Consider the following 27,006-nt stretch of genomic DNA (forward strand, 5'->3'; position numbering starts at 1 on the left):
TGTGAGTTTTGCTGTACCGGTTCATACTTGTGTTTGCTTCAAATAACCTTGCTAGCCTAAGCCTTGTACTGAGAGGGATTACTTCTCGTGCATACAAATCCTTGAGCCAAAAACTATGCCATTTGTGTCCACCATACCTACCTACTACATGGTATTTTCTGCCATTCCAAAGTAAATTTCTTGAGTGCTACCTTTAAACAATTCAAAATTTATCATCTCTTATTTGTGTCAATGTTTTATAGCTTATGAGGAAGTATGTGGTGTTTATCTTTCAATCTTGTTGGGCAACTTTCACCAATGGACTAGTGGCTTCATCCACCTATCCAATAATTTTGCAAAAAGAGCTGGCAATGGGGTTCCCAGCCCCAATTAATTAACCTTCAAAATTTTACAAAAAAATAGACACTCCTCCATGGTATGTGATTGTTGGACGGCACCCGAGGATTCGGTTAGCCATGGCTTGAGAAAGCAAAGGTGGGGAGGAGTGTCATCTAAATAAAACTAAAATAAAAAGGCACTCCTTCATGGTATGAGATTGTTGGCAGGCACCCGAGGATTCGGTTAGCCAGGTTTGTGAAAGCAAGGTTGGAAGGAGTGCCACCCAAAAATAAAAATGTTTCATGGGAGCCGCTCTTCGAAGGTTTGTCTGGCAAGGGGGTTAGAGTGCCCACTACCATTCGTTGACAACAACAAACACCTCTCAAAACTTTACTTTTATGCTCTCTTTATGTTTTCAAAATAAAAGCTCTGGCACAAATATAGCAATCCATGCTTCCCTCTGCGAAGGGCCTTTCTTCTACTTTTATGTTGAGTCAGTTTACCCACTTCCTTCTATCTTAGAAGCAAACACTTGTGTTAACTGTGCATTGATTCTCACGTACTTGCTTATTGCACTTATTATATTACTTTATGTTGACAATATCCATGAGATATACATGTTGAAGTTGAAAGCAACCGCTGAAACTTAATCTTCCTTTGTGTTGCTTCAATGCCTTTACTTTGAATTTATTGCTTTATGAGTTAACTCTTATGCAAGACTTATTGATGCTTGTCTTGAAAGTACTATTCATGAAAAGTCTTTGCTATATGATTCAGTTGTTTACTCATTGTCTTTACCATTGCTTCGAATCGCTGCATTCATTACATGTGCTTACAATAGTATTGATTAAGATCATGTTGGTAGCATGTCACTTCAGAAATTATCTTTGTTATCGTTTACCTACTCGGGACGAGTAGGAACTAAGCTTGGGGATACTGATACGTCTCCAACGTATCGATAATTTCTTATGTTCCATGCTTGTTTTATGACAATATCTACATGTTTTATACATACTTTATGTCATATTTATGCGTTTTCCGGAACTAACCTATTGACGAGATGCCGAAGTGCCAGTTCCTGTTTTCTGCTGTTTTTGGTTTCAGAAATCCTAGTAAGGAAATATTCTCGGAATTGGACGAAATCAACGCCCAACATCTTATAATTCCACGAAGCTTCCAAGTCCGATTCTCTGCCTATAAGAAGCCTCCTGACCTAAATCTTCGAGGAGAATAAGCCACGATACGAGAAAAGTTTCAGAGCCGCCGCCATCGCGAAGCCAAGATTCGGGGGACAGAAGTCTCTGTTCCGGCACGCCGCCGGGACGGGGAAGTGCCCCCGGAAGGCATCTCCATCGACACCACCGCCATCTTCATCAACGCTGCTGTCTCCCATGAGGAGGGAGTAGTTCTCCCTCGAGGCTAAGGGGCTGTACCGGTAGCTATGTGGTTAATCTCTCTCCCATGTACTTCAATACAATGATCTCATGAGCTGCCTTACATGATTGAGATTCATATGAGCTTTGTATCACTATTAATCTATGTGCTACTCTAGTGTTGTTATTAAAGTACTCTATTCCTCCTCCATGATGTAATGGTGACAAGTGTGTGCATCATGTAGTACTTGGCGTAGTTTATGATTGTGATCTCTTGTAGATTATGAAGTTAACTATTACTATGATGGTATTGATGTGATCTATTCCTCCTTTCATAGTCTGTTGGTGACAGTGTGCATGCTATGTTAGTACTTGGTATAATTGCGTTGGTCTATCATGCACTCTAAGGTTATTTAAATATGAACATTGAATGTCGTGGAGCTTGTTAACTCCGGCATTGAGGTGCTCTTGTAGCCCTACACAATTAGTGGTGTTCATCATCCAACAAGAGAGTGTAGAGTGGTTTTATTATGTGATCAATGTTGAGAGAGTCCACTAGTGAAAGTATGATCTCTAGGCCTTGTTTCCGAATAGAAAAGCTACACCACAAAGATTCCTATCTCCCACGTCAACTGCACGCCTTCAAGTATTTTCTGGTGCCATTGCCGGGGAGGTCACTGTTTGTTTACTGTTCCACTGCATGTTTACTCGCTGCCATATTTTATTCAGATTGCTATTACCACTCATATACATCCATATTACTTGCATTTTACTATCTCTTCGCCGAACTAGTGCACCTATACATCTGACAAGTGTATTAGGTGTGTTGGGGATACAAGAGACTTCTTGCATTGTGATCGCAGGGTTGCTTGAGAGGGATATCTTTGACCTCTTCCTCCCTGAGTTCGATAAACCTTGGGTGATCCACTTAAGGGAAAACTTGCTGTTGTTCTACAAACCTCTGCTCTTGGAGGCCCAACACTGTCTACAGGAAAAGAAGCGTGAGTAGACATCAATAGGCAAGCATACTAACAAGGTCTTAGAACATAGCACATATCAAACACCTTGCATGCGAGAACACTAGTAACAATCTTGTTTGCTTGCTAGCATGTATAAGTCCAAAGCCGGTACAAAGAGAGCACATACATGTTGTAGAAGCAATCATCATACTAACTATAGTAATTACACGTGGCCTACACAGCAATGAAGATCACACTTCGCAACGAACACACGCAGATGATGTTGATCTATCATTACCAGACGCTTCATGAAGAAACTACAGATCTAGCATGAACTAACAACTTCCATATCTAAACAAACTAGCCAGATCTAAGCAAACAAGCCTGGGCAAATAGATTAAAGCTAGGGTTCTATATTACTCGGCGGGAGTTTTCGGTGAGGCACAGCGGTGTAAATAGTGACGGAGTTTCGGCGGGAGGTGAGCGAATTTCTCATGCGGGATTTTCCCGTACGTGTGCAAGCTCCCGCCATCTCTCGCTCGCACAAGCTCGGCGCACAATTTTCCCCGCTAACGCGAGAATGACTTGGCTCGCCAGGAACGCCCGAATCGAGCGTGGCTCCTTATATAGGTTCTACGGTATTTTAAGAATTATGCCAAGCAGAGAAGAAAAAAAGCGAGGATCCAAACTACCGATCCTTGCATGATCGGAAATCACTTCGCGATCAACCAAACTGACACCTAGTGTTCTCACTCGTCCCATCTAACCCACGCACCATATGAATGGCTTCTCAGTAACGCTCGGAGAGAGCAGGTGTGCCTTCATCTAGAAGAGAGTACCAACTACCGGGGCGGCACTTTCTACCAGGACATGACAAACGATCTCTACGTGGTCACCAAATCGATAGATGGCCCCATCCCATGGCTGCGGAAGCGCGGATACGTCGATGCGGATGACAAAACACAGTGTCTTTAGTCATTAGAGTCGTGCGTTTAACAACGCCGCAGGTGGCCGGCTCCGGCACTACCTTCCTCGGTCATATCGGAGGCCGCGTTCAACTCTTCTTACCTATCCTTCTCCAGCCAACCAATGAACCCTGCTCGAGCACGAAGGGGATGAGACATTTGATCGGGACACATGTCATGGTCTGTGTCCACGGAGATAGCGCCTGCCGTCGTAGGTTACGCTTCCCACTCCTATAAAATCCGGGCCGGCTGGTGGCATACTCGCATCGCACCGGCCGACCCAAGGAACACTCATACACACAGCCAGTCACTCACTCTGTCCCCGTCGTCGTCATGTTTGGGCACGGCCACCAGCACCACCCTGCACCGCCGCCGGCCGGTGGCGGCTACCCTCCTGCGCCGATGGCCCAGCACGAGCCGACCTTCAAGATCTTCTGCCGCGCCGACGAGGCCTACTGCCTCACCATCCGCCACGACGCCGTCGTCCTCGCCCCGACCAACCCCCGGGACGAGTACCAGGCACGCACAACATATCGTCCAAATATGAACCCTGAAGTCGCTACCCAGATTGATTTGCATTTCAACCACATGTAAGTGACATGCATAAATGTGTGTGCAGCACTGGTACAAGGACATGAGGCACAGCACGCGGGTGAAGGACGCGGAGGGCCACCCGGCGTTCGCGCTGGTGAACCGCGCGACGGGGCTCGCCGTCAAGCACTCGCTCGGGCAGTCCCACCCGGTGAAGCTCGTTCCCTACAACGCCGACTACCTGGACGAGTCGGTGCTGTGGACGGAGAGCAACGACGTGGGCAAGGGCTTCCGCTGCATCCGCATGGTCAACAACATCCACCTCAACTTCGACGCCCTCAACGGCGACAAGGACCACGGCGGCGTCCGCGACGGCACCGGCGTCGTGCTCTGGGAGTGGTGCAAGGGCGACAACCAGAGCTGGAAGATCCTGCCGTGGGGCGCTGGCGGAGACGGCTACGCGCATCCGCCGGCGCCGCAGCCAGCCTACGGCGGCGCAGGGTACGGGTATGGTGGCGGCTCTGTTAGAACTGGCCCGACACGCCGTGTACTTTCCGGCGTAAGCGACGACGAACGACGATCCGGCGAGACGCACGTACCACAGCTAAAGCTAGCTGATCGTTTCTATTGATCACGCTAGTACTACTTCAGCTAGCACGTATTACTTCAGGCAACACAAGAAAACGATTTGGATTGCCACAGGTGCGTATCGCACCTGTTGTTTCTTTCTTTATTTCTTGCTTTGATACTGGGTACAGATTACAGGGGATCTCTCATACATTTATAGGCTAAGCTAACCCTGAAACTAACCGACTAGGACATAGTCACTAGTCCTACCCGGACGCATACACGTATACAAACCGTATACGACACCGCGCCGGACCTACGTTGTGCTTAATCCTAACAATCACCCCCCTAAGCACGACGTGTGCTTCACTTCGACCAGGGTCCCAAATACGCCACTTACTTTGCGTAGATGTCACCCTCGGTATTGCTTTCACCGTTTCGGTCATCATCGTCGACATTGCTTTCGTCGCTCTCTGTGTCTTCCATGTCACCAACTTTACCTTCGCCGGCTTCTCCATGGCTTGTCGCTTACCATCCTTGTCCGCGTCTTCGGTCTTCACCTGTTCATCGGTGCTCGTCACCTTGGTTTTTCCTTCTATTCTCCTTTTGCTTACTACCTTGTCGAAGTATTTCTCGAAAGATATAGCAAAAGTAACTAGCTCGTATGATTCTGGCCGCTGCTTTTGGCCTAGGCACCTATATCCAGAGCCAGCCAAACTATGCTGCTTAAACTTCCTAGCTAGCTCCATGTAGCATAAAACTGGCTTGACTCCTTCTAGCGATGCACTAGTTCGACTTTCAATTTCTGAATTGGTCTCTTCTGGCTCGGCTAGAACAACAACACTGCTGCCCTCATCGTGGCCGCTTTCTGGGCTGCAAAGCCCTTCACTTTCTGGAGCTTCTTTTTGTTGACGGACTGGAGCTGCTGCACTTGGTCCGCCTGCCTGTGGGCTACCTGGTAGCATTGAACCACCAGCGCCATCTCCTGCTTCTGTGACGTTTTCTTCACGTGAAGCACTCTCTGCTGGGCATTGTTTTCGCCCAAGCTCCTCACGTGGAGCTCCTCCTGACGAGCCACTTCCTTCTGGTTCGCCTACTTCTGGCCGTCTTGACCGAGCGCTGCATCCAGGCGAGATTCCTGGAGTGCATGCGTGTTCTGGATCGCCTGCTTCTGCCGACGTCCCACTGCTGCTCGCTTGATTGCTTCCAAGCGTAGCGCTGTCTTCTGGTTGTCCTGTATACGTACAACCTTCATTGATGCTAGCTACAGCAAAATTGAGTACCTCTTGACATAATCGAGGCATGTAACGTGCATGCCTTTTCTCTGTATTTTTTGCTGGGATGTCTATCCCGTCTTCATGCGTGACAAACGTGGATCCACGTGGGAACAGGGCACTCCGTTGCTTCCCCACGACAAATCCATCGCATATAGGATCCACCCGATCCAAGTCCAGGTAGTAGAGTCTGTTCTTCGACCTCTCCACCTTCATCATAAGCTTCCTTTGGCGATCATATCCCCATAGATAGTCATCCTCGATCACAATCTTGCATCCACGCTCCGCAAGGGTACCAAGACTGATGATATTTCTCTTTAACTTGGGAATATAGTACACATTAGTGAGTACCTTAGGACCGCCATACTGCATCTCAAGTAGGACATTGCCTCGCCCTGCGATATCGACCGTTGACCCGTCACCGAATCGAACGGTGCCTCCCACCGAGAGATCTAATTCTGAGAATAGGGACTTGTCGCCGGTCATATGATTGCTCGCGCCCGTGTCGAGGCACCAGACGTTGCCACCCGTCTTCGTCCCTCGCTTGTCATGAAGGTAAACCTTCTCTTCCACGAGCGTCACAATCTCCATAGCCGGCACCGGAGGAGCTAACTCCTCCTTATACATCTGCCCGCACTCCTCGAGCATCAGCATCATTGGTCCATCATCTCCTTGCTGGGCCATGAAGGCCCTCTCCTTCGGTGGTTCTCGGCAATCAGATTTGAAGTGACCAAGCTTCCCGCATTTATGACACCTTACTTTCTTTATGTCAAACTTCCTTCGCGGTGGAGCTTCGTCATCTTCCTCCTCCTGCTCAGCGATGTACTTTTTCGCCGGGCGTTGCTTCTCCTTCCCGTTGCTGCGGCTCGTGGACCCTCCTTGCTTTTCTTTCGAAAGAGTCATCCACTGCTGCTTTGTGAGCATCAAGTGCTCACTCTGGTCCGGGTCATCGAAGCTGAGCCGGATTCTCTCGTCGTGGGCCTTGAATCTTCCGACGAGATCATCAACCGTCGGTGTATTCAGGTCAATACACCGTTCGATCGATGTAACAATCTGCATGTACCGCCCCGGTGCGGCACGCAAGAACCTTCGACGTTCTTGACCTCATCCAACCTCTCGCCATAACCCCTGATTGCGTTGATGAGGGTGACGAAACGGGCGGCAAACTGATCAACCGTCTCGCTTTCCTCCATCTTCGAGATCTTCATAACTTTTCGTCAAAGTTTGAAGATGCGCTTCCCTCACGCGGGCATGACCTTGGTGTAAGGTCTTGATCGTCTCCCACGCATCCTTCGCCGACTTCTTTCCGACGAGGTGCTGCATCACGTCCTTCGGCACGACGGAATAGATCGCCGTTAGTGCTTTGCGATCCTTCGTGTACTTCGCGCCTCCCTTGACGTAATCATCGCCGCCGGGATCAACGGCCTCCCAGATCTCCGCAGCTTCCATGGCCACCTCCATGTTGAGGGCCCAAAGCCCGTAGTCCTTGCGATCGAGGCGCGGATACAAAGCCGGCCCCACGGTCTCCACCACCGGTGCCGATGTCTCGCCTGCCTTCACCATCGCCATGACCTTCTTGTACTTTCAGAAGATCACGAACGATGAACTCGGGCTCTGATACCAATTGTTAGAACTGGCCCGACACGCCGTGTACTTTCCGGCGTAAGCGACGACGAACGACGATCCGGCGAGACGCACGTACCACAGCTAAAGCTAGCTGATCGTTTCTATTGATCACGCTAGTACTACTTCAGCTAGCACGTATTACTTCAGGCAACACAAGAAAACGATTTGGATTGCCACAGGTGCGTATCGCACCTGTTGTTTCTTTCTTTATTTCTTGCTTTGATACTGGGTACAGATTACAGGGGATCTCTCATACATTTATAGGCTAAGCTAACCCTGAAACTAACCGACTAGGACATAGTCACTAGTCCTACCCGGACGCATACACGTATACAAACCGTATACGACACCGCGCCGGACCTACGTTGTGCTTAATCCTAACAGGCTCGTCCGGCGGCCAGGATCCCTACGCGCCGCCGCCTGCTGCGTATGGAGGTGGAGGGTACGCACCGCCGCCGGGTCCCTATGGAGGCGGAGGGTACGCGCCCCCGCCGCCGCCGGGTGCGCACGGTGCCGAGGCGTACGCGCCGCCGGGCGCGGGGCACGGGTATGGCAACCTGCACCGTTCGCTGGCGTCGGAGAACACCGTGCGCGTTCTCTGCAGGGCTGGCGAGGACTACAGCCTCACCGTGAGGAACGGGGCCGTGTGCCTCGCGCCCACAAACCCCAGAGACGAATTCCAGGTGAGAACAAAATGGAAACCATCATAACCCGCTAGTTCCCCGTGGTGATCTTACTTAACTTTGGTGTCTACGCGTATGTTCCTATGTACGAAAACGAAATGCAGCACTGGGTGAAGGACATGAGGCACAGCACCCGCATCAAGGACGAGGAAGGCTACCCTGCCTTTGCACTGGTAAACAAGGTCACCGGCGAAGCCATCAAGCACTCTCTCGGACAGAACCACCCGGTAAGCTGAATCCCTACAAATTCTAACCTCCATAGAAATGACGTGCTCTGGTTGCTCCCCTTTCTTGCTTGCAACAATATCTCTTGGATTATAGTCAAGGTTTAAAATAGCGTGCTATAACATATTTTGATAGTCCACATTTCTAAATTTTAATAATTTTGCTCGCTATAATGCTATTTACGAAATAGCATGTTATATCGTTCTAAAATATCATAGAGTTAGCTTGCTAATTTTCATAGCCTATTGTACAAGTGTTTGAGTTTTCCTCATTAAGAAAAAGAAGAAATTTCTTTTTATTTGTTGTGGTGATGAACGTCAACCTGTTGATTATTCCTCTCTTGAATCGGAAGATAATATCAATAATATTGATAATTATTAATAAATATTTTATACTATGTTGCTGCCTCATGAAATATTGATGTTGGACTTCTAAAAAATTGGAGAACTATTTTTATATGTGATTATGTATGTATGAATCTATCACTTTTGGACTGAAATCCTTTATTCTTAAACTATATCTTGTGTTTTTCTAAAACGGTATTTGAAATATAGCATGCTATTAGCACGATATAGCGTGCATAGCATTTGGAGGAGGTCGTCGCTATTTTTTTTAGCATCCTATTTTAAACCTTGATTATAGTTGAACAGAAACCCATTTTTTTTTGTTGAACAACAAGTTAAAGTTTAGCACAAAAAATACATGCTACTCTCCCGATCTATAATAAGTGTCATGGTTTTAGTTCTATGACACTTATGGGTCAGAGGGAGCAAAACAAATACAAACAAAAAGCACACGACAAAAAAAGTTACTAAAAACATGATATGGCAAGACGCAAGTCTCCTTCTAATTCATTCCATCTTACCTAGATTTATACAATTGTGACGTTAATGTGTGTGCTCCTTTCATGGTAGTCTCGATCGGTCAATGTAGTTGTTGGCACATACCTATCTACGTTTACGATTTTCCCATTTCGTGTCACAAGCTTTGTGTTTTTCCACCTGCTCTGGGTTTCAAGACGTATGTTTGGTGGCGTGTCTGTGACTGCAGGTGAAGCTTGTGCCTTACAACCCGGAGTACCTGGATGAGTCGGTGCTGTGGACGGAGAGCAAGGACGTGGGCAAGGGGTTCCGCTGCATCCGCATGGTGAACAACATCTACCTCAACTTCGACGCCCTCCACGGCGACAAGGACCACGGCGGCGTCCACGACGGCACCGAGATCGTGCTGTGGGAGTGGTGCAAGGGCGACAATCAGCGCTGGAAGATCGTCCCCTGGTGTAAGCTCCTACTCGATCTCTATATCTGAATTAATAATGCACTTCTTCTGTTCTTTATGCAGTGTTTCACCGTAAACTTTGTCCACTGACCGCAATCATCTTGTTGCAGAGAGCGTGATGTTGTGTACATGTCCGTTTACAGTTCAGTAGACAGAATAAACCAGCAGGTCTGCAGCTACGTTGGATGCCAGTATTCTATTCGAGAGTCGGGACCAGATCGTTTATTTCAGGATGTGGATGAGCTGCCGGCCGGCGAGGTGGCTATATCGGCGTTTGGTCTTCTGGGTGTGGTCGACTATTCGCTAGGTAGATCTGTGCACATGTGTCGCCTCCGGCCTTGCCCCTGTGTACGTGAGACAGAGAGAGTTGCATCGAGTTTGTTGTATCTTCTCATTTCTGATGAACAGTCCATATATGCATATCCATCTTCCCAGTGTTGTACAGTCATTGTTATCCTGCCTTTCTTGATGTTGTCGTTGGTACAACGGGTCACGAGCTGTCACTTGTGGTGATCAAGTCACAACTGCTACTCATGACTAAGTGATGTGAAGAAATTCAGATTGATTTTTATTTGGAAGTAGTTCCTAACGTCGACGATATTCCGATGACGTTGGTAATAGACTGACGAGACTTCATGCTAGCTAAGTCGCAAAGCCATGCCGGCCAACACAGGTGTAATACAAAAGCGTCCTAATTCTTAACGCCGAAGCATATAACCATGTCCATGTAGAGAGGAATTAACAATGCAGCGTCGCTGTTTCACCTGAGATAACCCCGAAGCATAAGTTTCGTCGATCCATCTCGGCCAGGCGGTGTTTCTGAGATGAGGCGTCTTTCGTGTTTATTTGGTAGCCTATAAAATACTCATGCTACCTGTATTTCTAGTTGGTCCAGTGGCCAGAAGAGTAAATTTCTCTCTAGCTCAGTTAATTCTTTCTCTTCTTTTTTAAACAGAAGGCCTCCCGGTCCGGCTTTATATATAAAGCCTCACATGATAACAATAGCTTCTCGAGTACAACACACGTCACCCACACACTCACATAGTTCCGACCATAAATATAAACATAGACCAAACATCATCAACTAAGCGGGCCAGACTCGCACACATGGCACCGTGACTAAAGAGATAGATAGATAGATAACTCGATAGATGTCGAGGCAGCACCATCACGTGTGCTTAGACCGCGTCCGTGCATATAGTCTCCCGACGTTTCCCATCGCTAAGTCCAGCAGCTCCATGTCCTTCCGTCTAACTAGAACCCTCCAACATTGCATATGTATTGACATTTGATAGAAAACATCAGTCGGGTTAACGATCAGCTTTCCCTCTATAGCTAGCTTATTACGCACGTTCCAAAGGGTCCAACATTGGGCCGCAAAGGTAAACCAAGCTAGCCCACGGAATGGGTTTGCGAAGCCCTGAGCGAGCACGATGAACTCCCCATCCCCTACCGGGTTCCAATCAAACGAGAGAAGATCCCTCACCCCAGCCCACGCCAATCTTGCAGTGGGACAGGTGAAGAAAATGTGGTTGCATTCCTCCTAGGCACCGCATAAAGCACAGAGGCCGTTTGAAGGCCCATGTCACTTGAACAACTGCTCCCCCGAGGGTAGCCAACCACGGATGAGTTACTAGAGGAACACCTTTATCTTTGGTGGGACTCTGGTCCGCCAAACTTTCCTGAATGACGTGGTAACCGCCCCTTGCGCTAGGCGTGCATTGTTTGATCTGGTGGAGAATATGCCCGAGGGTTCTAATGCCCAAGACACGTCATCATCTGCCAGCTCAATGGGAAGAGCATGTACTTCCCTGCAGAGATTATCCCACTACACAGCTTCCGTTAGGCCAAACTAGCGTTGGAACTGTTGGCGCCACTCCCTCGGCTCTCCCTAGGGAACCCTAGCCCCAAAGACGGTATTGAATGACATTTCGCAGCAGCTGAATAGTCTTGGAAATCTAGCCTGCAGTGGGCCAGTTCTTGTCCACCAGTCCATCCAGAAGTAGGTCCTCCTCCCATTCCGAACCTTGTGTTTGCCCCCAAGTTTGAAATGCCATTTAACCTTTTGTATAGCGTTCCAAAATTTTCAGCCATGGGTCGGGACCTCACCCCCGTATAGGTCCCTGCCCTGCAGGTACTTAGCCCTGATGAGGTCTGCCTACAGACCCTCTGCGCCCTGGTATAGCTTCCAGTCCATTTCACCATTAAAGCAATGTTCATGGATTTGGTGTTGAGGACCTGCAAGCCTCCCAACTCTTGAGGTTTACACACCGTGGCCCAATCCACCATGTGATACTTCCTCTTATCCCCCACTCCTTCCCAGAAGAAGCATTGTCGGGGTCTATCCATTGCCTTATGTGTGCCATCAAGAAGCAAATATAAGCTCATGGCAAACAAATGCAGGCTTGACATGCACGAGTTGGTGAGTTCGAGACGTCCCGCTGCCCCCAGGAAGAGAACGTCCCTACCACGGCTCAACCCTGTGCCCCACCAGCTCTGGAAGGAATCCCCAATCCTCTACCCTTAGCGGCTTATCACTAATCGGGAGGCCCAAGTATGTGATAGCGAACTTACCGAGTCGGCAGTTGAGCAGGTTGGCGACCCGGCGCTATGTGAACAGTGTGACCCCCATCACCGCCACCTCACTCTTGTCGATGTTAATCTTTAGACTCAACATGTTTTCAAAACATAGGAGTAGGGTCAGTCTTGAGATTCGCTATACCTACTCATGTAGGTTCAAGCAGGATCATTGTGTCATCCGCATACTGCAGATGCATCACCCCTCCCGGTATGAGGTGCAGCACCAACCCCTTGACATGTCCAGCGGCGCTGGCTTTAGACAGGATGGCGACCAGTCCGTCCACCAAGAAGTCAAACAAGATCGGCGAGAGCGGGTCTCCCTCCCTCACTCATCACGCGTTACGGAAGAAATTCCCTATTTCTCCGTTAACATTAATGATGTCTGGCCACCCTTTACAAGATGCATGAGCACGTGGACCATCATCACGGAGAAACCCTTACACAGAAGTATCTCCCAAAGAAAGTCCCAATTAACCCTATCATACGCCTTCTCGAAGTCCAACTTCAGGAGCAAACCCTTTTGCTTCCTAAAGTGTAGCTCATGGACAATCTCGTATAAGGCAAGCGCTCCCTAATGTAGGCATCTACCCTTGATAAAGGCCGATTGACAACGATCTATCGTCCTATGTGAAATGGGAGCTATCGCGTAGGCCTTCACAACAAATTTAAAGATCATGTTAATGAGTGTAGTAGGCCTGAATTGTCTGATACTGTCCGCCCCTTTTACTTTGGGGATAAGTATGATGATCCCAAAGTTGAGGCGGGCGATGTCCATCCATCCCAGGGCGAAGTCATTGAGCATATGAAGGATAGATCCTCTTAGTGTTCCCTAGAACCTCTTAAAGAAGAGGACTGGCAGGCCATCAGGGCCCGGGGTCGAGTCCTGCTTCATGCTCATGAGTACATAATCTAGCTCCTCAGCCATGAAATTAAGCTCTAGTGATGGGTTCGATGCATGGAAAACAAAAAAATTCTATCGCAAAGACGAATAAATCCAAGATTCAATCTATGGAAAAGCCAAGATCTAATCCATGAGATCGGAGCAACGAGATAGATGAGAACTAACCCTCGTAGATCCCAAGCCTTAACGAGATCAGATCTCGTGGTTGATGTAGACGATCGTTCCGGTGCTGCAATCCGGCAGCACTTCCGTACTCGATCGCACGTACGGTGTCGATGAAGTCCATCCTCTCCCCGTTCCAGCGGCCAGCGGAGGTGTGGTAGATCTCCTCGGAATCCCAGCAGCACGACGGCGTGGTGGTGGTGGTGGAGGAGAAAACCTGCAGGGCTTCACATAAGCCGGAGCAGGATTGTGGTGGAGGAGAGAGGGGGCGGCCAGGGTTAGGGTATGAAGGGGTGATGCGCCCCTGCCTCCTCCCCTCTTTATATAGGGGGAGGGTCGATTGGGGTGGCCCCCCACGCCCTTATATGAATCTTATTCTCCAGTTCCGGAACTCCTCGTGATGTCCTGGATCCCATCCGAGACTCCGAAAAACATTCGGTCTCCATCTCATATTCCTAAGCTACTACACAACATCGAACCTTAAGCGCGTCACCCTACGGTTCGTGAACTACGCGGATATGATTGAGACTCCTCTCCGATCAATAACCAATAGCGGGACCTGGAGATCCATAATGGCTCCCACACATTCAGCGATAACTCAGTGATCGATTGAACCATTAACATACGATATCGATTCCCTTTTTCACGCGATACTTTACTTGTCCGAGGTTTGATCATCTGTATCTCCATACCTAGTTCAACCTCGTTATCTACAAGCACTCTTTACTCATATTGTGGTATGTCATCTCTTGTGACCTTGTCACATGCTTGCAAGCTAATTAGACGATATTCCACCGAGAGGGCCCAGAGTATATCTATCCGTCATCAGGATGGACAAATCCCACTCTTGATCCATATGCCTCAACTCATATTTTCGGAATACTCAATCCCATCTTTATAACCACTCATTTACGTAGTGGCATTTGATGTAATCAAAGTACCCATCCGGTGTAAGTGATTTACATGATCTCATGGTCGAAGGACTAGGTTACTATGTATCTAAAGCTTATAGCAAGTTGAACTTAATGACTTGATCTTATGCTATGCTTACTATGGGTGTGTGTCCATCACAGCATTCACCTAATGATATGATCTTGTTATTAATAACATCCAATGTTCATGATCAGGAAACCATGATCATCTATTAATCAACAAGCTAGTTAAACGAGAGGCTTACTAGGAACTCTGATTGTTTACACAACACACATGTATTAATGTTTCCGTTTAATACAATTATAGCATGGGGTGTAAACATTTATCATGAACACTAAGATATAACAATAACTACTTTATTAATTATTGCCTCTCGGGCATATCTCCAACAGTCTCCCACTTGCACTAGAGTCAACAATCTAGTTTACATTTGTAAAGATATAACACCTTGGCTTTCTGGTGCTTATCATGTTTTGCTCACGGGAGAGGTTTCAGTCAACGAATCTGGCACGCTCAGAAACATATGTATTTTGTAATTCATTTGCGTCTCCACGCATCACTCATTTTCTAAATGAGTCGGCATTAATCGTATATGTTTAGTCTTCTGGAGGAACCTTAATTCCGCGGTCTAAAATATGTCACTAATATTGTCACACACAATATAGCTTCAAAGTTCTGACACTATCGGAACTACACCAAGTTCTCAAAGAACTCCTCGACTCAAACACTCTCGGTCATTTTTAAAACAATGACAATTGTAGAATCCGTCACAATATTTAGAACTCATCTAAATCTAGCATAGACTTCTTCTAGCTCATTGTGCTACCTTTTAATGAACACTTAGCCTAATTGAGATTGAAATTTATTTTTATATGCGACCAAACTAATATCGGTGCAACGCCTTACATAGATTTGTTTGTCATTACCTCATACAAAACTATATATCCTTGGCTCTACCAAAGTACTCAAGGATATTCTTACTGTTGTCCAATGATCATCGCATAGATCATTCTGATATTTGCTCCTAACTCTTTAGAGCACATGATATCTGATTGTGTACATATTATTCACGATCTAAAATCACTCATGTGTTTTTACTCATTGAGTGTCAAATGCACTCAAGTCTTGTTAAACCTTCACATGGAAAAGAACACCTTCTTAATGTTTTCGTATTGAACTATTTAAATTTTTTATTCTATGTACTTTGACTTAAACTTATTATGCGATTCAATCTATCTTCATAGATCTTGACGCTAAATATGTTTTAGTCAATATTCTTTCATTGAAGCTAATTCACAATGAAACATTTTAATCACATCACGTACATAATTACATCATTTATAATCAATGATATCTCATCCACATATAATACTATAACTATGTCTCAGCGCTCGCACTTAATTTCTTGCAAATGCAAGCATCTTCATCATTTCTGATGAAATCAAAACTCTTTGATTGTTTCATCCGGTGAAGATTCCAACTCCGTGATACTTACTTCATCCAGTTGAAGTTTGTATACCTATCTAGTGTTCCACGGACTAGAAAAACTCTTGGTTGTATCTAGTATACATCCTTATGAATGAAGCTTGGTGTTCACATGGGTACGTGAGCACGTGCTCAGAGATAGACACGTGTCTAACAGCGTTATATTTGTCCGTGAGATGTAAACATGCTCCGACCGACAGCATGTGTGCCTTTTCTCTCTCCTTCGCCTGCAGTCCCACCGAATACTACTCTACTTGCACATCTTCTCCACTAGACCACTAGCCACATCCATCTTATCCGTTGAAGGCCGATGTCGCGCCAGCCACGCCTCTGCCGCACCAGCCACGGCCCCTTCTACCTCGACTGACTGAGCTGCTCTGTGCCGCCCTCCGAAGAAACAACCATGGTGGCCCTCCCTGCCTCGAGATCCTCCGCGCCACCCTTCGTCGAGCCGACCGTGCCGGCGCCACCGGCTGCATCACGATGTCCTCGACGCCGCCAGCTGCTCGCGGCCCGGCCGCGCGACGCCCTCAACGCCGGCAGCTGCGAGATGTAGCTCGCACCCCGACCGCCCGACGACCTCGGCGCCGCCGGCTGCTCGCGTCCCGGCCGCCGGGCCGCGCTACGACCTCGACGCCGGCAGTTGCTCGTCACCCGGCGACTGCGAGATGCAGCTCGCGTCCTGGCCGCCCGGCGACCTCCGCGCCGCCGGCTGCTCGCGTCCTGGCCGCGCGTCGACCTCGACGCCGGCTGCGAGATGTAGCTGTGTCCCGGTCGCGCGACGTCCTCAACGCTGGCCGCTGCTCGCGTCCCGGCCGTGCGACAACCTCGATGTCTGGATTTCTTTCGTCGATTGAAAGTGTGAAACGAATCCAGAGATCAGCCGTGAGTTCGCTCTTTTGCATGTAAGTACCGTATCTGCCCGATTAACCTTCAGTTCTTCTGGATTCCTTTTAGGTGTAAACATAAATCAGGTCTCTTCTTCCTTTAATTCACTTTGCTTCCTTTTGTTCTTTGGGATATCGAAGATGAAGCAAGAGGAAGGAAATCCTGGCGGGGAAGAACTAGGAGGCAGCCACAGTCATTTGTCATGCTTGTTTTGGAGAACAAATCTGATTAGGTCTTCGTCTTATCTACAGAAAAAATTAAGAATTTGTTGTCTCTGCTTGTTCGGTGTTCTTTTGTTAAATGATGAATGGCTACAGAAGATACTAATTAAGGATTATTTATTGAAATTTTGTTGTACTCTAGAGATTCTATAGTACTAATTAAGGCTACAGGAGATACTAATTAAAACTTATTTATTGAATTTGTTGCCTCTGTTTGCACCAAGCGACAAAAGATGTAGAATATATGTCTGCCTTTTTTATTCTTCCTCCAGGAAACGGGTCCCATCCACGCATGCAATCAGTAGCACAGAAGTCGCCGTGTTATCTCCGTGAGTTAGCGGAAGAATCCAACGGTGATAGATAATATCCAACGGTGATGCATGGGTGCTCACCTACCCATGTGAACACCAGATCCACTCTCTACATCCTTAATACACACTTCTGGTAAGGAATGTATTTCTGCCATCCTACTAACATATCTCATAAAATAAATATGTAGCAATTACTAGAATAGTCCATATAGACTATAAGCATCGCTACGGAAGATCTAATCTTATCGTAGTTAACTCTTTGAACCTTGTCGTAAACAATTTTTTGACAAGTCGAGCTTCTTGAAGGATATTGCATCCAAGTCCATCAATTTTATAGATCTTTTTACTTTCAAAAAGTATTCACCTATCTTTGATTTCATGGCGCTTAGCCATTTTAACGGAGTCATGGACCATCATAACTTCTTTGTATGTAGTTGGTTTATCATTGTTCAAAATCGATCCTTTGTCCACAAATCATTTATTTGATCACAAAGTAAACCATATCTACAAGGTTCAATAGGTACTTAGATCTCCATGACTACAACACTTTGTAGACATGGGAGCCGTGATCGTTGTGGCCGCTTTCGGTACCATTTCTGATGCTGTGCTACTCTGATCATCATGCTCAGGTTCATCAACCTTATCAAGTTCCAATGTCCTCCCACTCAAATACTTCGCTAGAAACAATTTCTTGGAAATAAGCAAGTAACACCGACAAACACTTTTGTCTTTGACTTCATAGTGGAAAGAATTCCCAATTTGTTCTTTGGGTCAACCAACAAAGACATTCATCCGATTTTGATTGTAAACTCATTTACCTATGCCATGCATACCAAAATTTAAGAAACGAATATTAGGGTTTATATCCATGCCCGTATGGTGTCATTTCAATGGATTATGATGATGCTCTATTTAGTGTAAAAGCGGTAGTCTCTAAAGCATAATCCACAAAAATATAATGGCATTATTTCATTTTACCTCATCATCAATCCAACAAGGTTTGGATACGTCTTTCGAATACTCCGTCATAACTATGGTGTTCCGAAAAACATGAGTTGTGGAACAATTTCGTAACTCTCTTAGATGTTCGCTAAAACTCGTAATTCAAATATTTCCACCATGATTCAATCATAGATATTTAACTTTTCTATTACGATAATTTCCACTTCATGCTGAAATTTATTTGAATCTATTCAAATGTTTCAGACTTCTTCCTCATCGAAAATATATCCACATATATACACTCAATTCATTGTTGGAAGTTTTCATAACGTAGAAGAATATTCCGCACACAACTATGCCCAATGAACCATATACATCATCATGTATGTTTTCACTAAGATAGTTGCCCGTTCAACTCTTGGCCAATAAACGGTGTTTTAGTCATTCTCTTTTGGAAAAGATTTGCAAGCGCCGGACGATTCAAAAATCGAATGACTCCAAAAATCCATTTGCATGGAGTTCCTTCATGCGTTCCTTTCTAACATGACATAAATGGCGGTTCCACAAATAAATGGAATTCCTATCATTTACCTTATGGCATTTTAGCGTCAGTGTTATGCATGTGTGTTTCACCATTAAGATTTAATAATAACTTTTCCATCGTACATGGAGTACGGTCATAATTTGAACAACTCACTGTTTTCATCCGACCAAAACAAAATAACATTTATAAATTTCTTTATTATAAATCTGAAGGGCTAGGTAGAATTCCAACGACGAACATAATAACACTTTATTTTGTTCCAGACGTGCATTCTTACCACATTCCTTGTCAGTCACTTAGGCCATTATATTCTTATATTGTGTTGTGTTGTATGACTTCTCATACCAACCAATATGGTACAAATACCCAAGAATTTCACTGTGTGACTAATCAAAGAATACATTTATAACATGTATATCATCTATATACACCTGAGCTAGACTTTCTAGTCTTTTCTTTCTTTCTGCCAAAACTTTTGTAGTTTCTCTTTTGGCTTTCCTCATTTTTCAGAAAACACTTCAACATCAATAAGTTCTAGGTTTGTTGGTCAAATACCAATAACCTTGAGGTTCTTACTTTCAAGTTGATCATCACATGACAAGTGTTCCAGATTTCACTATTAGTAACTTTTTAATGTGACGAATAATTTCACTCATAATTTTTATCCATCAAATCATGATGACTTTCCGAGACCATGTCTGGACATGCTACGCTTGTAAAGTTTAACCTTAATATTCACATGTGCAAATCTGGCTTGCACCCGTTGTATGCATGATACGTCTCCAACGTATCTATAATTTCTTATGTTACATGCTAGTTTTATGACAATACTAACATGTTTTAGTCATACTTTATAATGGTTTTATGCATTTTCCGAGACTAACCTATTAACAAGATGCCGCGGTGCCAGTTCCTGTTTTCTGCTATTTTTGGTTTCAGAAATCCTACGCAAGAAATATTCTCGGAATTGGACGAAACAAAAGCCCACGGTCCTATTTTCCACGGAGCCTTCCAGAACACCGAAGAGGAGATGAAGAGGGGACGCGAGGCGGCCACACCATAGGGGGGCACGGCCCCACCCCTGGCCGCGCCGCCTTATGGGGTGGGCCCCTCGGGCGTCCCCCGACTCTGCCCCTTCGCCTATTTATTCACTCCGTCGCGAAAACTCTAGTACCGAGAGCCACGATATGAGAAAATTTACTGAGACCCCGCCACCGTCAACCCCATCTCGGGGGGTTCTGAAGATCTCCTCCGGCACCCTGCCGGAGAGGGGAATTGATACGTCCATTTTGCATCACTATTTTATATCATAATTTACTGTTATTCATTGATATATTTCGTATTTGGAGATGATACTTATGTTATTTCATCTATTTTGCATGTTTCATGATTATTGGAGGATCGCGCACCGGAGTCGGGATTCTGCTGGAAAAAGCGCCGTCAGAATGCAATATTTCGGAAGATCAACAATTGACGGAAATTATATGAAAAATCCTATTTTTCCAGAAGACGAAGAGAGCCAAAAGGAGGAGCCAAGGAGGGCCGCCATGGGCCCCCCTCATAGGCCGGCGCGGGCCCTGCCCTGGCCGCGCCGCCATGTGGGGAGGGGGCCCACAGCCCTCTCTGGCCTCCTCTCCTTCGCGTACTTCTTCGTCCCAAAAACCTAAGCTCCGGGGGATAGTCGCGAAGAGTCACAGCCGCCTCTGCGGGGCGGAAAACACCGAGAGAGAAAGAGCTCTCCGGCAGGCTGAAATCCGCCGGGGAAATTCCCTCCCGGAGGGGGAAATCGACGCCATCGTCACCGTCATTGAGCTGGGCATCATTGGGATCATCATCACCATCATCTCCATCATCATCACCGCCATCTCCACCGCTGCACCTCGTCATCGCTGTAACAATTAGGGTTGGATCTTGATTGTTTGATAGGGGAAACTCTCCCGGTATTGATTTCTACTTGTTATTGATGCTATTGAGTGAAACCATTGAACCAAGGTTTATGTTGAGATTGTTATTCATCATCATATCACCTCTGATCATGTTCCATATGTCTCGTGAGTAGTTCGTTTAGTTCTTGAGGACATGGGTGAAGTCTAAATGTTAGTAGTGAATTATGTTGGGTAATATTCAATGTTATGATATTTAAGTTGTGGTGTTATTCTTCTAGTGGTGTCATGTGAACGTCGACTACATGATACTTCACCTTTATGGGCCTAGGGGAATATATCTTGTATTCGTTTGCTAATTGCGGGGTTGCCGGAGTGACAGAAACCTAAACCCCCGTTGGTATATCAATGCAGGAGGGATAACAGGATCTCAGAGTTTAAGGCTGTGGTTAGATTTATCTTAATTACTTTCTTGTATTTGCGGATGCTTGCAAGGGGTATAATCACAAGTATGTATTAGTCCTAGGAAGGGCGGTGCATTAGCATAGGTTCACCCACACAACACTTATCAAAACAATGAAGATTAGTCAGCTATATGAAGCGAAAGCACTAGACTAAATTCCCGTGTGTCCTCAAGAACGTTTGGTCATTATAAGTAAACAAACCGGCTTGTCCTTTGTGCTAAAAAGGATTGGGCCACTCGCTGCAATTATTACTCTCACATTTTATTTACTTGTACTTTATTCATCTGCTATATCAAAACCCCCTGAATACTTGTCTGTGAGCATTTACAGGTGAATCCGTCATCGAAACCGCTTGTCAACACCTTCTCGCTCCTCGTTGGGTTCGACACTCTTATTTATCGAAAGTACTACGATACACCCCCTATACTTGTGGGTCATCAAGACTATTTTCTGGCGCCGTTGCCGGGAGTGAAGCGCTATTGGTAAGTGGAATTGGTAAGGGAAACTTTTACTGTACGTGCTGATTTTATTTCTGCCTGCTGCTATAATTCATTATGGAGAGGTCTTCTCTTGAATTCCTATTTGTAAAATCTACTACTACTGCAAAGGTAGTGGATGAGGCGCCAGGTGAGAAAGAGGTTCCATATAAAATACCTATGAAAATTATTGAACGTGTTGTGGATAACCACTATGAAGGGGATGGAACTGTCCATCCTGGTGATCATTTACTGTTTCTACATGAATTATGCGGGTTATTCAAATGTGCAGGTATTGCTATGGATGAAGTTAGAAAGAAACTATTCTCTATATCGATGTCTGGTAAAGCGGCGCATTGGTCTAAATTGCTGAAGAATGGTGATTCTCTTGATTGGAAGGATAATGTGCCTCTATTCTATTCTAAATTCTATCCTCCAAGTGAAATTCACAAAGATCGGAACCGCATATATAATTTCTGGCCTCATGATGGAGAGAGTATTGCCCAAGCATGGGGGATATTGAAGTCTTTAATGCTCAAATGCCCCATTCATGAGCTTCCCGGTAATATTATTTTTGATAATTTCTATGCAAGACTTGTCTTTTCAAGATAAGACTTTGCTGGATACTTCTTGTTCTAGATCATTTACACGCAACAAAGAAGAGTTTAAAAGGGACCTTCTTGATCGGATCCAGGAGAATACTGAAGGATGGGAGAACGACAAAGATAGAGAGTCGGGTATAAACTATGATTATAAATGCATTGAAGTTTTTATGGAGACTGATAAATTTCGTAATATGAGTGCTGCTTATGGTCTTGATTCTCAAGTCGTTGCAAACTTTTATAAAGCTTTTGCCTCTCACTTTGAATTGCCTACGAAGAATTTTGATAAGTATAATGAACCATACAAAGATAAAACTGATTCATCTATAAATAAATGTGCAATAATTGAAACTGTTGATCATATTCTTCCTGAAGCATATATTGAAAAAACTCCTTTTCCTGCTAAAATGAAGGAGTATTCCGTTATAACTAGTGCGGTTAATAAAAGTGCAAAGAAACCTATAGAACCTGAAGAACAAATAAAGGTTGAACCTGCTATTGCAATAGTTAAGGATCTTGTGACTGAAAATGTAGAAGATGGTCATATTATTTTCTGTGAAGATGCTTCTAATATTGTTTCGCATCCTAATAAGTCTAGGAAAGCTAGTGTTCCTATGCTCTCTGTTAGAATTGATGATCATTGTTATTATGGTTTATGCGACATTGGTGCAAGTATTAGTGCCATTCCTTATGAGCTTTATACGGAGATTATGCATGAAATTGGTTCTTGTGAACTTGAAGATATTGATGTGGTTATTCGGCTAGCTAATAGAGAAACTATCTCTCCTATTGGAATTGTTCGAGATGTGGAAGTTCTATGTGGTAAGATTAAATATCCTGCTGACTTTTTGGTACTTGGTTCTGCTGCTAGTAAGTCTTGTCCTATTATTTTTGGTAGAACTTTTCTAAATACTTGTGGAGCTGTTATAGATTGCAAGAAGGAAAAAATTGTGACTAAATTTGCTGGTGAATCTTATGAGTTTAATTTCTCTAAATTTGCCAAAACTCCTTATAAAGCTGAATTGCCTAATAATGATTTTAGAGTTGAACAATGTGCGTCTATTGCTCTTGCTCCTAATAATCCTTTGCAGCAACATTTGGAGGATAGTGAGAGTGAAGTTTTTATGGAAGAAAGGAATGAGCTTGATGAAATTTTCCTTCGTCAACCTATTCTTAAACATGACTTGCCGGTTGAAGATTTAGGTACAACACCACCACCAAAGGAAGATCTTGTTTTCGATTTGAAGCCACTACCCGATAATCTTAAGTATGCTCATATTGATGATAAGAAAATATATCCTGTTATTATTAGTTCTAAGCTTTCAGAATTTGAGGAAGAAAGGTTATTGGAAATATTGAAGAAACACCGAGGAGCTATTGGCTATACTCTTGATGATTTGAAGGGGATTTCTCCCTCTATTTGCCAACATGCTATCAATATGGAAGATGATGCAAAGCCTGTTGTTGAACATCAGCGTCGTCTAATTCCGAAGATGAAGGATGTGGTAAGGAATGAGGTATTAAAACTTCTTGAAGCTGGTATTATATATCCTATTGCTGATAGTAGATGGGTTAGTCCTGTGCATTGTGTTCCTAAGAAAGGAGGAATGACTGTTGTGCCTAATGATAATGATGAGCTCATCCCTCAAAGAGTAGTTGTGGGGTATAGAATGTGCATTGATTATCGAAAAGTTAATAAGGTTACTAAGAAAGATCATTACCCTTTACCCTTTATTGATCAAATGTTAGAGAGGTTGTCTAAAAATACTCTTTTTTGCTTTCTTGATGGTTATTCTGGGTTTTCACAAATTGCTGTTAAAACTAAAAGATCAAGAGAAAACCACTATCACTTGTCCCTATGGAACATATGCTTATAGACGTTGTTATCACCAGAATTTGACCACGTCGGAGGTGGGCCACGATCAAGATAAGCTTGAAGGTTATATATGGAGAGAATACGAAGATCGGCCTTATATGCAAAGTTGGGCTAGATTGCCCATTTATCTGTAATTTATTAGATCGAATCTTAAGTTAGAAGTTAGAGATTTACCCGTGCACGGTTAGGTGCACGTCCGAATTAGAAAGTCCCCTGGACTATAAATATGTATCTAGGGTTTATGGAATAAACAACAACACAACGTTCACCCCAAAACAAACCAATCTCGGCGCATCGCCAACTCCTTCGTCTCGAGGGTTTCAATCGGGTAGCGACATGCTGCCTAGATCGATCTAGGCAGCACAAGCTCCACGTTGTTCATGCGTTGCCCGTCATCGAAGCGTCTTTGATGGCGGGCAACGTAGTTATCATAGATGTGTTAGGGTTAGCATAGTTCTCCGTATAACATGCTTACGTAGTGCAACCCTTGCATGTCTAGCCGCCCTCACACCTATCTCGGGTGTGGGGGCGGCACCCTGCTTGTTCATTATTTAGTAGATCTGATCCGTTACGATTGCTCCTTGCTCTGCAAGGATTAGTTTAATATCTGCAATAGTTAGGCCTTACAAAGGGGGGGAGGATCCAGCGGCACGTAGGGTGGCGTTCGCAAGTCCTAAACAGGATGTTCCGAGGATCAACGCCATGTTGGTTCTTTTGGCCTTGTTTAGGATCGGCTTACGAGCACCGTGCGTGGCCGCGAGGCCCAACCTGGAGTAGGATGATCCGATTATGCGGTGAAAACCCTAAATCGTCGTAGATCTCATTAGCTTTATCTTGATCAAGCAGGATCACCAGGTATTCGTGCACCCCGTACGAATCATGGGTGGATCGGCTCTTTGAGCCGATTCACGAGATAACCCGAGAGCCGATCGAGGCTCTTATTTAATGTTTACGTGTATGCCATGCGGGAACTAAGCGAGGCATCCCCATCACCTTCCTGACCAGGTATAGGTCAGGTGGCACGCCCTTGCACTTCGCATCGCCGCGTGTGACCAGAAGAGAATTGCGGGCCGTCGCTCGGAGGGGTCTCAGCCAGCCGCAGCTCTAGGCTCTTCCCGGCTCTACCGTGTTGATTCGCCGCTGCCCGACCGGTGGGTTTTGGCAGTCAACACATTCTGGCACGCTCGGTGGGACAATCGTCTACATCAACCGCATCGCCATCTACATCTGAGATGGCGGAAAGCACTCCGGTCAAGTACGAGGATCTGCCCGATGAGCTCAAGGAGAAACATGACGAGATCAAGGCAGCCCTCGAAGCCGAACTCATCGGCTCCTTTGAGAAGACCCGTGCGCACGGTATCGAGCTCAATGAAAACACACGTCCGTTGCCTGGCGACAACATGGTGGATCTCAGCCACTCCATATGCAAGCCAGAGTCCCCCTTTGGTGTCAACATGGCGGGGCTTGCAAGCCGCCATGGCGAAGATGAAGCAGAAAGCAGCCACTCCCGTGGCAAGGATAAAGAGGAGGCCGATCCGCGCGACCGGCCCCGAGATGATGACAGACGGTACCTAACAGAGGAGGAAGTGAGAAGCGTGCGGTATCAACATCCACTTTCCGAGCATCTCCTCGACAAATATGAGCAACGATATGACCGACGTTGGCGCTACGAAGAAGACAATGAAAGATGTCATCGGTCTGATGCATAGGACAGGAGGTACCGTCAGTATGATAGAAACAACGACGGGTACAATCGTCACGCTGGAGGAAGGTCAAAGGGGCAAGATGACATGGATAGGCACTGGGACTGCCCTTTCTTCAAACATTGCTGGGACTCAGGAGTGAGCCGATTGCCAACAATCGAGAACTGCCCAGAATGCAATCAAAGGAAGAAGGATGCAGCTAACGTGTCCGTGTTCAAGCGTCTAGGGCCTCTCCCGCCTCGGGACAAGCGTGCTGAATCCACTCCGATGGAAGATCTCGAGGAACTAGAGGATGATGGTGAAGAAGATAAGTATCATCGGCCCAGGTGGTGCCCTGATAGGCTCAGCCGTTCCCAAAAACGAAGGGTTCAGCGTCTGCGTGGGCTGGAAGAAGCCGAAAGATTGTACCTGCACACGTTGAGGAAGGCACGACCTGATCTGGCCGCCAGGATTGAGCGAACCCTGGACGAAGAAGGTCGGCCGCAAAGAAAAGAGTGGCGCCCCAAGCAAAAGAAAGCCGATGAAGATACATCGGCTGGCATGTAAGCTGGAGAAGCTCGGGGGGCAGCTCGCATGGAAATTGCTTCACTCTGAAGAACCGATTTTGTTGGAATCGGCTGATACTGCATCACGAGTTGGAGACCGAGGATGACCGACTTGGTCGGCTCACTACTATTCTCGCCCCGACTGAGGCTCGGGGGGCAGCTTGCCCCGAAAGGTCCTTTGCTATAAGAAGCCGATTTTGCTGAAATCGGTTAGCTCTGCATCTCGATTTGACTTCGAGAAATGGTTGCTGTAAGAAAACAGAGCAGGATTGTAAAACGTCGCTGCATACCATCACGAGGGAATTTGTGGACAAGTAATGCCTGTTCTGCAGAAGTGGCAGCTTCGGCGTTTGAATTGATCCAGCAATAGTCCTAGGACTCTCCTGAAGGCAAAGAGGATCTGGAAGAGAAGGATGCGGCGGAAGAATGTCTGAAATTTATGGTTAATGAGGAGGCTGGGCATTTTTTCAGGAGTTTTGCCGCTAAGTTTAACATGGTTATGGCTTGGCCCTGTTTGACCGGGAGTTTGAGTCCGGATGGATCTATCTTGAAATTTATCGTGAGAGACCGATGCGTTGCCATCGGCTCATCGAGCATTGACCGAATTGACAAGCTAATTCGGCTGCACCCAGAGCTATTGTCATCGGCAGGGCTAGCTAACTTGGAAGTTAACTTGGAAGGATGATTGAAT

The 27,006-nt window shown here is 45.8% G+C and overlaps 1 protein-coding gene and 1 long non-coding RNA gene across 2 annotated transcripts; both read left to right on the forward strand.

Annotated features, from left to right (window-relative positions):
* The first annotated feature begins 3,981 nt into the window (after positions 1–3,981).
* On the forward strand, positions 3,982–10,107 carry LOC124677747 (ricin B-like lectin R40G2). Its single transcript, XM_047213709.1, has 6 exons — positions 3,982–4,134; positions 4,235–4,669; positions 8,195–8,296; positions 8,401–8,523; positions 9,572–9,800; positions 9,910–10,107. Coding segments are annotated over exons 1-6 (1,008 nt in total). The 5' UTR covers positions 3,982–4,017; the 3' UTR covers positions 9,912–10,107.
* A 6,556-nt stretch (positions 10,108–16,663) lies between these two features.
* Positions 16,664–17,021, forward strand: LOC124673916. The gene is made up of 2 exons (XR_006992864.1): positions 16,664–16,765; positions 16,889–17,021. It is a non-coding gene; the product is annotated as an uncharacterized LOC124673916 (long non-coding RNA).
* The last annotated feature ends 9,985 nt before the right edge of the window (positions 17,022–27,006 follow it).

Source organism: Lolium rigidum, chromosome 7, assembly GCF_022539505.1.
Source record: "Lolium rigidum isolate FL_2022 chromosome 7, APGP_CSIRO_Lrig_0.1, whole genome shotgun sequence".
Lineage (NCBI taxonomy): Eukaryota > Viridiplantae > Streptophyta > Magnoliopsida > Poales > Poaceae > Lolium > Lolium rigidum.